At 27.5% G+C, this 14,308-nt stretch overlaps 1 protein-coding gene across 1 annotated transcript in view; it reads left to right on the top strand.

The window, feature by feature from the left end:
- The window catches only part of LOC136072087 (short transient receptor potential channel 4-associated protein-like), a 59,059-nt gene that overhangs the window by 18,612 nt on the left and 26,139 nt on the right, over positions 1 to 14,308 (top strand). Inside the window, exons 7-10 of the mRNA XM_065820313.1 lie at positions 866 to 951; positions 5,153 to 5,220; positions 7,622 to 7,726; positions 10,851 to 10,916. Coding sequence (XP_065676385.1) covers positions 866 to 951; positions 5,153 to 5,220; positions 7,622 to 7,726; positions 10,851 to 10,916 — 325 coding nt within the window. The remainder of the gene's footprint in view (positions 1 to 865; positions 952 to 5,152; positions 5,221 to 7,621; positions 7,727 to 10,850; positions 10,917 to 14,308) is intronic.

Here is a 14,308-nt window from a genome sequence, read left to right as displayed (position 1 = left end):
AGCATTTGCTAAGGTTGCATCTTTTTATCGAGCTCAATTCTTTCTTACTCCGGATTCTACTCTCTATCTCTATAAATCTCAAATCCAGCCTTGCATGGAATACTGTTGCCATATCTGGGGCGGATCTTCTGATGATACTCTTTCTTTTTTCAACAAATACTAAAATGGGCACTGCTCTAAAGAGCTAGCATCTCTTGTGCCATTTAATAAAATTCATTTTTGTGTTACTTGTCATTCAATTAAATCCTTTTTTTGTGACTGTTCCTAAATATTCCAAAAACTTTTATTCCTCTAGTTTTTTTCCTTGAATATCAGTTTTTCGGAATTCACTTCGTTCATCTCGCTTTACTGATTCATATAATTTGCAATCTTTGAAGTCAACTGTCAATTGTTATCTTGCTCTAAAATGTTTATCTTTTTTCTTCCAGTAACTTCCAACTCTAATAGTGGTTGCTTGCAGCCTTGTTGGAAGCGAAAATGTTTAAAAAAAATATGTTGCAACTATTTATTAAATTTATAAATATATGTGTTTTAGTTATTTAAACAATATGCAGTTATTTAATAAATTTATAAATATATTGTAATTATTTAAACAATATGCATAGAATTAAACACAAGTATGCATAAAATTTAGATATTTTATATTTTTAAAAAAACCAATTTGCAGAAAACAATAGAGAATATCCAAGATAAGCAAATGAGTTTATATTGAAGTTCAAAATAGTTTTAACAGTTATTTGCAAAATATTATGATGAAAATTGTGTTATTTGTTGCAATTTTACCTGCGTTGTTTTTGTAAATTTTATTGTTTTTGTTTTTGTTACAGCTTTATTTAATTTTTTATTTATAGCTTTATTTAATTAGGAAACTTCTGTTGCTCATTTTCTTGGCACTCATGATGAATTTATCATATTTCTTTTTACGGTTTTGGAACAAAAGTCAACATTTGAGTATATTATTTTTTTTTTTTGTTATGTGTGTTAACTATTATGCTATTTTCTAATTTGTAAATTTCTATAATTTTTTTTATATATATTTACTGAATAACAAAATCAAGCTTTATGAAAAATTGACTATGGGTATTAGGTAAGGACATAGAACAATTTATGAAATTGCTCAAAGTTTTGTTTTGAACAAATCTTTATTTTCATAGTACTCTCTGGCATTTTTATGACATTTTCTGACATTCTTTGACAATTATTTTTTCTCTGAGTACTTTCTAAACCCAAATTAATTGATTGATTATAAAATTTTTGGAGGAAGATTAAAATCAAGAATTACCTTTATTGGTTTGCATGAAAATTTATTCAAAAAATGTATGCAATAAAATGACTTTAATTGAAAAAAAAATAAAATAAAAAATCAGAAATACTGTTGTTTGTTGACTCTCGCCTTTTTCTTTTTTTATTTGTTAGATCATAGTTTATTTGCTTCTGCAAACGATTTCAATTGATTGAATTCGTTTGCAGTTTGATTGAAATTGATTTCAATTTGATTGAAAGTAAAGTAAGTTGTTACTAAAATCAAATGCAAATGTTTTAATATTTATGCTCTGCAACCATACCATGATGGTTTTGGAAAAATGACAGGGTGCACAATTTTGAATGAAGGTCTTTGTGTCATTGATTTTGATATATGACAATAGATGATTTTCTTCTATTTCTCTGTATCTGATAGCTCCCATTTTCTCCCACTTTTTGAGAAAGCAAAGACTACTTTTTCATGCAGTACAGATATATTCCTTTATCATACTGGTGGATACCTAACAGTTATGTAGGTTATAATGCAGTTATGTCTTATGTAGGTTAAAGTGAAGGAACTTCAACCACAAGGTTGTTAGGCAAATTATAATTTTTTTGATGATATGATATATGAGGTGTGTTAAAAAAATACCCGTAATTTTTAAATTTTGCGAGTCCGATTGTCAGCATTTTTTGTGTTGGTATACATGCCCCTATAGTATGATAAAATTCTCAGCTATATTCATTGTTTACTTTGTTTGTGGTAGTCGCTAAGGTTTGATGTGTTTTTATGAGCTCGGCGATTTTTGCTCGTTTAAAAAATGGAAGAATTGAAGAGTCAAAGAATTTTATTAAATTTTACGTAAAAAATGAAGCAAAGTGTGCGAAATGTTGCAAAAAGCCTATGGTGAGTCAGCTATGAAAAAAAACAAGTGTTTACAAGTGTTATAAGCGTTTCCAAGATGGTTGCAAAGATGTTAAAGATGACGAACGCTCCGGTTGACCCAGCACGTCAATAATCAATGAAAATGTGAATAAAGTGGAAAAAATGGTTATGAATAATTGCCGAATCACAATAAGAGAAGTTGCTGATGAAGTTGGCATATCAATTGGCTCATGTCATAATATTTTTTCAAATGTTTTGGACATGAAACAAGTAACAGCAAAATTCATTCTAAAACTGCTGAATTTCGACCAAAAAAACAATCGCATGAACATCATTCAGGAGCTGCTAAATAATGTCAACGACAATCCAAGTTTGCTTGATAGAGTCATAACTGGTGATGAAACATGGGTGCATGGTTATGACGTCGAAACCAAAGCACAATCGTCGCAATGGAAGCACCCTGAATTACCAAGAACGAAAAAAAGCACGTCAAGTTCGATCAAATGTTAGGGTTTTGCTCACTGTTTTCTTTGATTATAATGGCGTAGTTCATCATGAGTTCTTAACACAAGGTCATATGGTTAATAAGAAGTATTACCTTGAAGTTATGCGATGTTTACGTGAAGCAATCCGAAAAAATGCCCTGATTTATGGCAAAACAATTAATGGCTTTTGCACCATAATAATGCACCTGCTCACTCATCGTTGCTTGTTTGTAATTTTTTGGCCAAAAACAATACCTTAAGTAAAGTGATTTGATTTAGTTATTTTTATTTATATTGTATATTTAGTATGGAAACACAGTAAGTAAAAATTCCAATAGAAACACCAAAATATAACTAGGACAACACAAGTAAGTATGCATTAGCTGCATGTGCAAACAGCTCAATGGTACTCTTTTCACTCCATAGTAAACCATTACTATGGTGTCCAGTTTTTATGTCTTTGACAAAATTTAAGTCTCTTTAATATGAGTTTTGATCTTTTTTTTTTAATGATTTAAGATCTGCTCAACAACCTGTGTTTTAAAATGATTAGAGAAGAAGATTAGTTTACAATTATTGTTTTTAGAGGTTACCGAAGAACCTTAAACATTTGAGGGGGCTTGATATTATAACAATAAATAATTATATTTTAAACAGTCAGTCAGTCTTAAAAGTAATGTAGATAAAAATTATAAATAATAGTTAGTTTTACAAACTTCAAAAATAAAAATTGGTTTCATTAAAAAGTTCTTTGTGTTAAAACAATTGACAAATTTTTTTTTCTGTTGCTTTTTTTCTTTTTCTGTTCTTTACATAGTTTTAAGTTTTCTTGTTTTTCAACCTAAAGGTTAGGAAATAATGAGTATATTAAACATAATTGTCAAACTTCTGTAACAATAACATGCGGTTTTTTAAATTCTAAAGAATTTTTAGAGCCTTCTCAAATTGAGAAGGGTTAAAACTTTATATGGTCACAAAAACTAAACACTAAGAAATTATTGCATGAAATTTGAAATTTGTTGATAAATATAAACTTAGATATAAATAGTAGAGGAAATATTTTATAAACTTGTTGCTCCCACATTAAGGGCCGGGTGGGCCCAACAATTATGGTTTTTTTGTTCCCAACCGAAATTCCCAATCACCGAAATTCTTTACAATACATCTTCATTTGACATAAGCATACAAAAGTTTGGAGTTTGCACAATGTCTGTAAGTGTCAAAACTATATATATATATATATATATATATATATATATATATATATATATATATATATATATATATATATTATATATATATATATATATATATATATATATGTATATATATATATATATATATATATATATATATATATATATATATATATATATATATATATATATATACATATATATATATATTCAGCGTGGAAAATAAGAAATTAAATGCAAGCGGTCAATGCAATCCAGCTAACACAGGAAATAGAAGGTCAGTTATTTTTTTGGACAGTCAAATTATTATTTTTTTTTATTTATTTAAATTTTATCTTAGTAATAGTTATTCATTACTTATCTTTATAAATACAAAAACAACTTATTGGTAAAAAATTAACAAATTTATATTCCTTTTTTAAATTGATATATTTAAATAAAATCAAGTAATTTAATGTTTTTAAATATCAAAACAGTTTCTATAAAATTATTAAAAATTTAAACTGAATTTTTAATACTATAACAGTTTCTAGTTACACATAAAACACATAAAAGAAAAAAAAAGTGCAAACACGCAATTGAAATTTTTAAATTAATTTAAAAATAATTCATTTATTGCATAAAATGACTTTAAAAATGGCAGTAAAAGTAAAGAGAAAAATAAATGAAAAGATTGAATAAAAAACAAAAAACAAAGTACAATTGAAATAAAAACTTCTTTTGTTAAAGACAGCAGTTATTGTATGTTGTTATTAAAATAATATATAAAATTTTTCAATGAAAATTAATAAAATAAGAAGTTCAATTCTTTATGAAAAAGATTTTCACCACGAATATAATGAAGTAATCTAAAAAAGCAAATCAAAAACGTGAATAGGCGTGATATAATTTACATTTTTTATAACATTTGTCACGTTCAAAGCATAGAATCGTAAATCATAAAACTGTTTTTAACGCTTTTTAAAATTTAAATGATTTTATGAAATTTTAGTAAATTTTTCCAAATTTTATTCTGGTTATTTGTCACCTTGTTTTTCAAAACTCTGATTTTTTTTCAACTGGTCAATCAAGACCAACAAGAATTTATTTTGGAGGTCAAAATAGCAATTTTAGACATTTTAGGCAGTTGTTGACTGTTGACCGGCTGTTATTTTCCACGCTGTATATATATATATATATATATATATATATATATATATATATATATATATATATATATATATATATATATATATATATATATATATATATATATATATATATATATATATATATATGAACACATATACATATTTATTACATTTTTATTTAAATATAAATTTTTATTTGTTTGTATATATTAGTGAGGCTTCTGCATTGCTTGAAGAACTATTGGCAATTAATCGAAAAGTAATTGATCTTTCAAAAATAGGTTTTAATTTCTCATTTCATAAAATTTAATAGAGTTTTGTGTAGTGCATAGATATATTTAGCCCTCAGAATTAGAAAAAATAAAATCAGCATTAAATTGCTCAAAAAGTTGGTGCAAAGTTTTTTAAACAAACAGGTTCACCATGACAGCATAAACGATCAACGATAAAAAAATGATAAAATCAGCGATTAGGTCGGCATAACCTAACGCTGACCCTAATTCTGAGAGCTGATATATATATATATATATATATATATATATATATATATATATATATATATATATATATATACATATATATATATATATATATATATATATATATATATATATATATATATATATATATGTATATATATATATATATATATATATATATATATATGTATATATATATATATATGTGTGTATATATATATGTGTGTGTATATTTATATATATATATATATATATATACATAAATATATATACATAAATATATATGTATATATATATCTACATAAATATATATGTATATATATATCTACATAAATATATATGTATATATATATCTACATGAATATATATGTATATATATATCTATATATGTATATATATGTGTGTGTATATATATATGTATATATATATATATATATGTATATATATATATGTGTATATATATATATATATACATAAGTATATATGTATATATATATCTACATAAATATATATGTATATATATATCATATTATAATTCATAACATAAAAATGGTTTAAAAATAGAATTTAAAATTACAGTGGAACAAGTTCTGACATCACAAAAACAAAACAAAACAAAAAGATGTCAAAGATTTTAGCCCCCAGTGTCGAATAAGGAAAGTAAAAATTTCTTTAAATGCCAGCACTTTGATATTATTTCATATCTTTTATTAATTGAATTTACTGCTCTGTATGACAATATATAAAATTTCTTGCAGAGACAAAGATTACAAACTTTTGATGCTTGATTGTAGGGCTTACATCGTGCTATTATCTTCCGTGTAATCATAGGTTTTAGATTTTTAGATTTTAGTTTCCATATTTCATAAGAAAGTTCATTTTTATATTTGGGTGCATTGAAAGATTTAAGATGGTTGGCATATCTTAATTTAAATCTCGTTTCACTTATACCAAAATAAACTTTATTTATGAATTCAGGATCTCCAGAACTTACAATGGCTTGATATAGAATATTGTTAGAAAGGCGTTAGTTATTTAATGGACTTTGTCTATGTCTATCCAGTTGCATTGTTTTGATGTTATATTTTCATCATATTGTAAAATCCTGATGTTATGTGCATTTAATAATGACTTGACATACTATAGCTAACTTTAATATAGTTTTGATTAAAAACTTTATGAAACCTGTGTCCTACTGGAAAGTGTCAATTAAAGCAATTTCCAATTTTAGTTTCAATATTTTTGCTAAACAGGGGGTTGTACCATATAATTTTACATTTGCAATGTTTTTTTGATTTTTGTTTATTTGCGGTTTGTAGGTCAGTTTAGTATTGTATCCTGGTTAATGTAAATTCTCTTCATACAGAAGAATGGAGTTATTAAACACAGTTTCATTTACTGTCACAGCAAATAATCTTAACTCAATAGTGCAGGGGATTTTATATTAGGTGGATGGTTTGAATTAGAGTGAACATACATAAGTTGGTTATTAGGTTTACAATATGGTTGATAAGAACTGTTAATCAGGTTTAATGTTACATTGAAATAATTGATCATTTTAATATTACATTGGATGGAGATAAGATAGTCGTTACTTTTCAAAATATTCATAAAATGGCTTTTGATTTTTTCCATGTGTTGGTTGCTTTTGTTTTCATAAATAGCAAGCCTCCCGTCACAATACAAGTCAAAATTATTTTTATTGCAATGCTGAAAAACCTGAAACAATATAAAAATACCAACCTAGTTCCCAAACTTCAGGTCTATCAAATGCTTTTATTGTGACATCAAATAATCTGCCTCTTTTTTTTTATCTAGGCTTAATCATTCTTAAAAATTGAAGATTTTCTTGCATGATATATTAGTTTTATCTTTTATTTGTGGGTCAGGCTATTTGATAGTCAATGTATGTACTGAAGCCCCTGCCACTTCCTGTTTTTTTATGACATCATCCGCATGCTTCTAATGCTGCATTTATATATGCATATATATATATATATATATATATATTTATATATATATATATATATATATATATATATATATATATATATATATATATATATATATATATATATATATATATATATATATATATATATATATATATATATATATAAACTAGTAGTTTATAAAAGATGAATTATAAATTCATTATAAATATATGGTTAACCTTTTTTTAATACTAAATTTTTGCTTCTAGAAAATTTGAGCAAACTTATAGTTAATGTCAATGAAGGTAGCTTTCCATCATTTTGCTGTATTTTATCATCGCTAATCGCAGATTTATCTTATGAAAGAAATACATGTAAGCCTTTGTTAACCAATTTATGATTAAAACTTTATGTACTTAAAACTTTAAGCTTTTTTTTACATGTATATGTATGCATAATATATCTTAATTCATCTATATATCCATATATATATATATATATATATATATATATATATATATATATATATATATATATATATATATATATATATATATATATATATATATATATATATATATATATATATATATATATATATATATATAGATATATATAGATATAGATATATATAGATATAGATATATATAGATATAGATATAGATAGATAAGTTTATATAAATATGCAGCTTTTTGTATATATTTTATATACAATTGTGTGTGTTTGTGTGTGCATATGTTTAATATCCATGAATCTAGATTAAGTGGTTTAGACAAGTTTCTATAATGAGATTTTTTTTTTTAATATGACATTAATAGAAAAGATTAGGCATTTTTTTACAACCACATACTCTTTCTGGTGCAAACCTGTTTTAAAGATCAAGACTGATAGATCAAGATTTTTATTATGATACTACTACTTGAAACCCATCCATTTTCAAGTTACTCCTACCAATACCCACTATTAAATTACCAAATTTTACATCAGAATTTTCTTTTATCTAGGTAAGTTGTCTTCACCACAACTAAAAAGTCTATCTACCTCAATAATAGGTGTTGAGTAAATATCCGAAAGACTTTATTTTAAAATAATTGGGTCATTTTTTGCACATGGACGATTAGGTGGTTTTTTTTATTAATAAACTAAATTTAAAGCTCTACAAAAATCGTTTTTTTTTTAAAAATTATTATAAGAGTTTCAATTAAAGACCATATCTGAGAAAGAGTTCTAATGAAAACATGTGTACAAGTTTTATAAAAATTATATAAATGAAGAAAAAAAGTACACATTTGATCATTTTGTAGTTGAAGAAGCCAAGAAATCAACCAGTTATGATATAATCAAGTGTTACAAAAGTGAAATTGATGCAAATCAACAGGAACAGACAATACAACATTTTTTTGACAATGTTTTAATCAATTGAGACAATTGACAAACAAAATAAATGGTTTATCACAAATAATCAGCTTTAAAACTCAATTATAGGCAACTGTATGTTTCAATGGTTCTAAATCAAAACATAAAATACCATATAGAAGTTTGTTCAGATGGTGAAAGTGAGAAGCAAATGCTGTTTCTTTTGTATGAATTACAAGGATTGTGATTGGGCTTTGGATGATGAATCTTATTTCACACTTTCACATTTAACTATTAATGAAAATGGGTTCTATTATACTGGTGATAAAACAAATGCTCCTCTATCAATAAAATATACATAAACTCCTAAGTTTGAAGCTAAAGTACTGATTTGGATAGGATTTTTGTGTAGAGGCTTTGCTGAATCATTGGTTAGAGAAAGTGGCTATGCTATTAACCAGTATGTATATAAGAAAGAATGTTTAGAAGCTAGACTAATATAATTTTTGAAACAGTACCATTCTGATCACAATTACATAATTAAGCCAGATTTAGCTAGTGCGCATTATGCAAAAACAGTGATTTAGTTGAAAACATTGTTCCAGTGGTACCGAAGGAACAAAACCCTGCAAATCCCCTAGAGTGTAGACCTATTGAGAAATTCTGGTCTCAATTCAAAGGGGAAATATATGATAATAACTGGTGTGCTTCAGATACTAATCAACTCAAAAGAAGAATAAAAAAATGTATCTAAATTTGTAATGGATAGCGCACAAGAGCTTGTTAAAGAGGTGAAGTCTCCATTAGTTCCTGTACAATGAAAAAAGTCTCGAATAGATTGTGTACAACAAAAACGATTGAGTAAAAAAATAAAATGAGCATAAAATATGTGTTAAAATATTTTGAAAAGTTTAAGATATTTTAATCTCATTCCAGATAATTACTTATCATCCATTATAAGATCAGTTTAGTGTCACAACCAGGGCATCATCTATACATGCAAATTAGTTTAAAAAAGTCCGTTTTTAAATAAACACGCTTTTTTTGCTTATCATAAATACAATTATCTATAATAAAACTGTAAAAAATATTAAACAGATAAATCAATTTAATTCAATAACCTCTAGGCTAAAATGGATTTTTCCCAAACACATGATGTTGTTTTTTAAATTTAAAAAAAAGTTTGATTGTTTATCATCCTTGCGATGATGACTAATACATTGAGAAAAGTTTTAGTTTGTTTATCTTATGTAGCAAATGTAACAATTTGCACAACTTTATGTCATAATTTTGATGTTATATATTGATTTTGTATGATCAAATATTTAAGACATGATTTCTGGCACAAAGGATATTTAAAAAATCAAACTTGTGTAGATGTTTTAAATCTTTTAGTAATGAAGATGGTTGATTTAATTATTTTGTTTATTATGCCGTGTGTTTTGTATTCATTAGTTTTAATTTAAAACAGTACCTCTAGACCATATTAGTGATTGGTCTAAAATTAATTATTATTATTATTGTTATTATTATAAAACTTGTTTTTTAGCAAAGTGCATCAATATATGTTACATGAGTTTTAGTATAAAAGTTTTAAATTCGCACAATTTAAAACATAGTTTTATAGATTCTAAAGTTACAAATTTAACAAAGTAAGCTGTGGTTATTAGTTTAAACATTTAGTTTAGAGTTATTTCAAGATCCCATATAATTTAACTTGTAGTTGGTAAATAGTTTTGATTATTTTATGATTTTAATAGTGAAATAACATTAATGAAAATAACATTACAGAACTTTTATTTGGTTTCTAATAAAAATATCAACTATCATGCAGTCAAATTTTTAAATGTTTTACTTTTAGTGTTTTCTTCTTGTTTGAATTGTTTTTTAGTTAAAAATAGTTTCTATAGAGCATTTAGCTATATTTCTGAAAAATTTGTTAAGAAATTATATAGCTTTACATTTATTTATTCAAAAATGTTAGGCTAGAAAATTAAATATTTTTACAATTTAAAAACAAAATTTCTTTATTTTACATACAAACATTTTCCTAAAGACATCAATTTTTTTTGTTTGTTTATATTTTTATCAACACAGATATATCCCATATAAATTAAGTTTATAAAATTTGTTCTTGTTAGTATTGCAGCAAGATAAAGAAGATAATGAACGATCACACGAGAAAATGTTATGTGAAAATAATCAAGGTTAGAATTCAGTTTTGTGACCAAAATGCATATATATATATATATATATATATATATATATATATATATATATATATATATATATATATATATATATATATATATATATATATATACACATATATATACATATATATACACACACACACATATATATATATTTATATATATATACATACATATATATATGCATACACACATATATATATATATGTATATATATATATATATATATATATATATATGTATATATATATATATATATATATATATATATATATATATATATATATATATATATATATATATATATATATTTTTTTTTTTTTTTTTTTTTTAAACATCTTCGCTTCCAACAAGGCTGCAAGCAGCCACTAATTAAAGTTGGAAGTTACTGTAAGAGAAAAGATGAAGATTGTAGAGCAAGATAACGATTGACGGACGATTTAAAGGATTGCAAATTATATGAATCAGGAAAGCAAGATGAAGGAAGCGAATTCCAAAGAGCTGATGTTCGAGGAAAAAAACTAGACGAATAAGCGTTTTTGGAGCACTTAGGAACAGTCACAGAAAAAGGATGACACTTAATTGAATGACGAGTAACACGAGAATGAATTTTAGTAGATGGCACAAGAGACGCTAGCTCTTTCGAGCAGTGCCCATTATAGTATTTGTAGAAAAGAGAAAGAGAAGCAACATTACGACGATGTGATAATGGTTGAAGGTTGGCTGCAAGAGCAGGTCCAACTATGTTTACAATGCGTTTTTGCACCTTGTCTAAAAGAGAAAGGGCATCATTAGAAGATCCGCCCCAGATATGGCAACAGTATTCCATACAAGGCCGGATTTGAGATTTATAGAGGTAGAGAATAGAATCCAGAGTAAGAAAGTGGCGAGCTCGATAAAGAGATGCAACCTTAGCAGATGCTAATTTTGCAACCGATTTGATATATGGTTTCCAAGAAAGATTGGAAGTAAGAGTTAATCCTAGAAGATGAAGAGTAGGTGACTCATCGAGTACATCACCGTTCATAAATATAGGAAGATCTAAATTATTGCGATAACGATTGGCTGAAAAAAATTGAGTTTTATCTGAATTAAAGTTCACCAGCCACTGTGAGCCCCATGCTGTAGCAGAAGTGAGATCCTTTTCAAGCTCAAATGCCCCCTCCAGGCAATCAGAGGGTGTTGGTTTCTTATCACGACAAGAATAAATGGTAGTATCATCAGCAAACAATGCCACCTTAGATGTGAGAATATCTGGAAGATCGTTAATGTAAATTAAAAAGAGTATAGGGCCAAGGATAGAACCTTGAGGAACCCCTGAAGTTACAGAATAAGAAGAAGAGTGTTGTCCATCGAGGACAACTTTTATGCTACGATTGGAAAGGAAGGATTCAATGATCTTAAAGATGTTGCCGGATACACCATAAGAAGAAAGCTTATGGAGAAGACCAGCATGCCAAACTTTATCAAACGCTTTTGAAATGTCAAGAGCGATGGCCTTAACCTCTCCACCTTCATCTAATGCACGATAAAACCTGTCAGTTATTACTGTTAGCAAATCAGCTGTAGAACGAGAAGATCGAAATCCATATTGATGGTCAGAAAGTAAGTTATTAGATTCAAGATGAGAAATTAAGTGTTTGTTAATTAAAGATTCAAAAACCTTGCTTATGATAGGAAGAAGACTTATGGGACGGTAGTTAGACGAATCAGATCGCTCCCCAGAATTTTTGAAGATAGGGATAACAGATGCGGCTTTCCAGCAGGCTGGAAAACAAGACTCTGATAAGCACTTGTTGAATAGTTTTGAGAGTATAGACGACAGCTCTGGAGAACACTTCTGCAAGACAATAACAGGTATGTTGTCTGGGCCACAAGCTGTAGAAGAGTCTAGACAGGAAATCACTTTAGATACAGATGCTGAAGTGATATGAATGTCAAGCAATGAATCAACCTGTTTGTTGGCAATATCAGGTAGAACGCAATTAGTGGAATCAAGAGATGATATTGATGAAAAGTTTTTAGCAAACAGTTCGGCTTTGTCTTTAGGTGAGGTGACAAAGTCTGAACCATACAAGAGAGGTGGAATTATAGATTTGCCCTTATTATTGATATTATTAAAGATTCTCCAGAAGTCACGAGAGCCTAATTTTTGAGATGAGATACGAGATTTCATGACCTGAGAATAGCGGGTTTTGGCGTTAGACAAAACCTTTTTACAGTTGTTTCTAGCAGTAATGAAAAGACGTCTGTTTTCTGGAGAATTGTTTTGCTGATAAATATGGAAGTAACGGTTTCGATTGGCAATCGCAGCAGCACAGTGTGAGGAAAACCATGGAGGAGAGTGAGGCTTGACCTGGAATCGTCGAGAGGGAATAAAAGATTCCATGCCAGCCTGAATCCACGAAGTTATATAAGAAGCACATTTGTCGACAGGAAGTTGAAAGATTTCTACCCAAGGGCCATCACGAAGAAAATCACGGAAAGAATCCCAGTCAGCTTTACTGTAGTTGTAAGAGGTTCGATAGTAGGGGTATTCAGGTGATGAAGAAGAATGAGATATTAGTTTTAAAGAGATCAAACTGTGATCAGAAGCACCTAAGGGTGAATGTGGAGAAACTGAGCACTGACTAGGATCAGAAACAAGACATAAGTCGAGTAGAGAAGGTAAATGATTAGGGTTGTCAGGAAAGCGAGTTGGAAAGTTGACTATTTGAGTTAGGGATTGAGAAAGGCAAAAGTTGTGGGCTTTAATGCCTGCAGAGTCACTGACACTAGAGCCAAGCCATTCAGAGTGGTGAGCATTAAAGTCACCGACAACAACTATATTAGCTGATGGATAAAGAGAGAGGGCTTGGTCAATATGATCAGAAATAACATCAAAAAGTGTACAGTCTTGAGATGAAGGAGATCGATATAGAACAAAGAGAAAGGCAATAGCGTGAAGTGGTGCTAAACGAAAGCACATGAAAGAATAGTCTGTGGATTCAAACCTAGTTTCACGACAAACAGGTGAATTCTTACGAATGTAAATGCCCAGGCCAAGCATGTGGCTATTGGAGTCTTTACGAATCAGTGGAAGATAACCATCAACACTAAGATCACAAGATGAGACAGCCGAACTCAAATTAGTCTCACAAAGAGCAAGTAGGTCTGGTGAACTTTGCAAGAGATAAGACTCAACAGAAGAAAAGTTACTTCGAAGACCACGAATATTAGTGAATGATAGGTTTAGAGAACTTGGTGATGATGATGGTTTTTTGTGTTTTATAGTTTTTGGTACTTTATTCATTTTTAAATTAGATTGAAGAACTTGACTCAAAGCATAGATAGTACTCAGAACACCGTTTAATAGCCCAAGCAATTGCCTCATTACTACTAATAAA

The sequence above is a fragment of the Hydra vulgaris genome, chromosome 15 (assembly GCF_038396675.1).
Source record: "Hydra vulgaris chromosome 15, alternate assembly HydraT2T_AEP".
In the NCBI taxonomy this organism is placed as follows: Eukaryota; Metazoa; Cnidaria; class Hydrozoa; order Anthoathecata; family Hydridae; genus Hydra; species Hydra vulgaris.
Note: the sequence above shows the minus strand (reverse complement) of the source record. Positions and strands in the feature narration are given on the sequence as shown.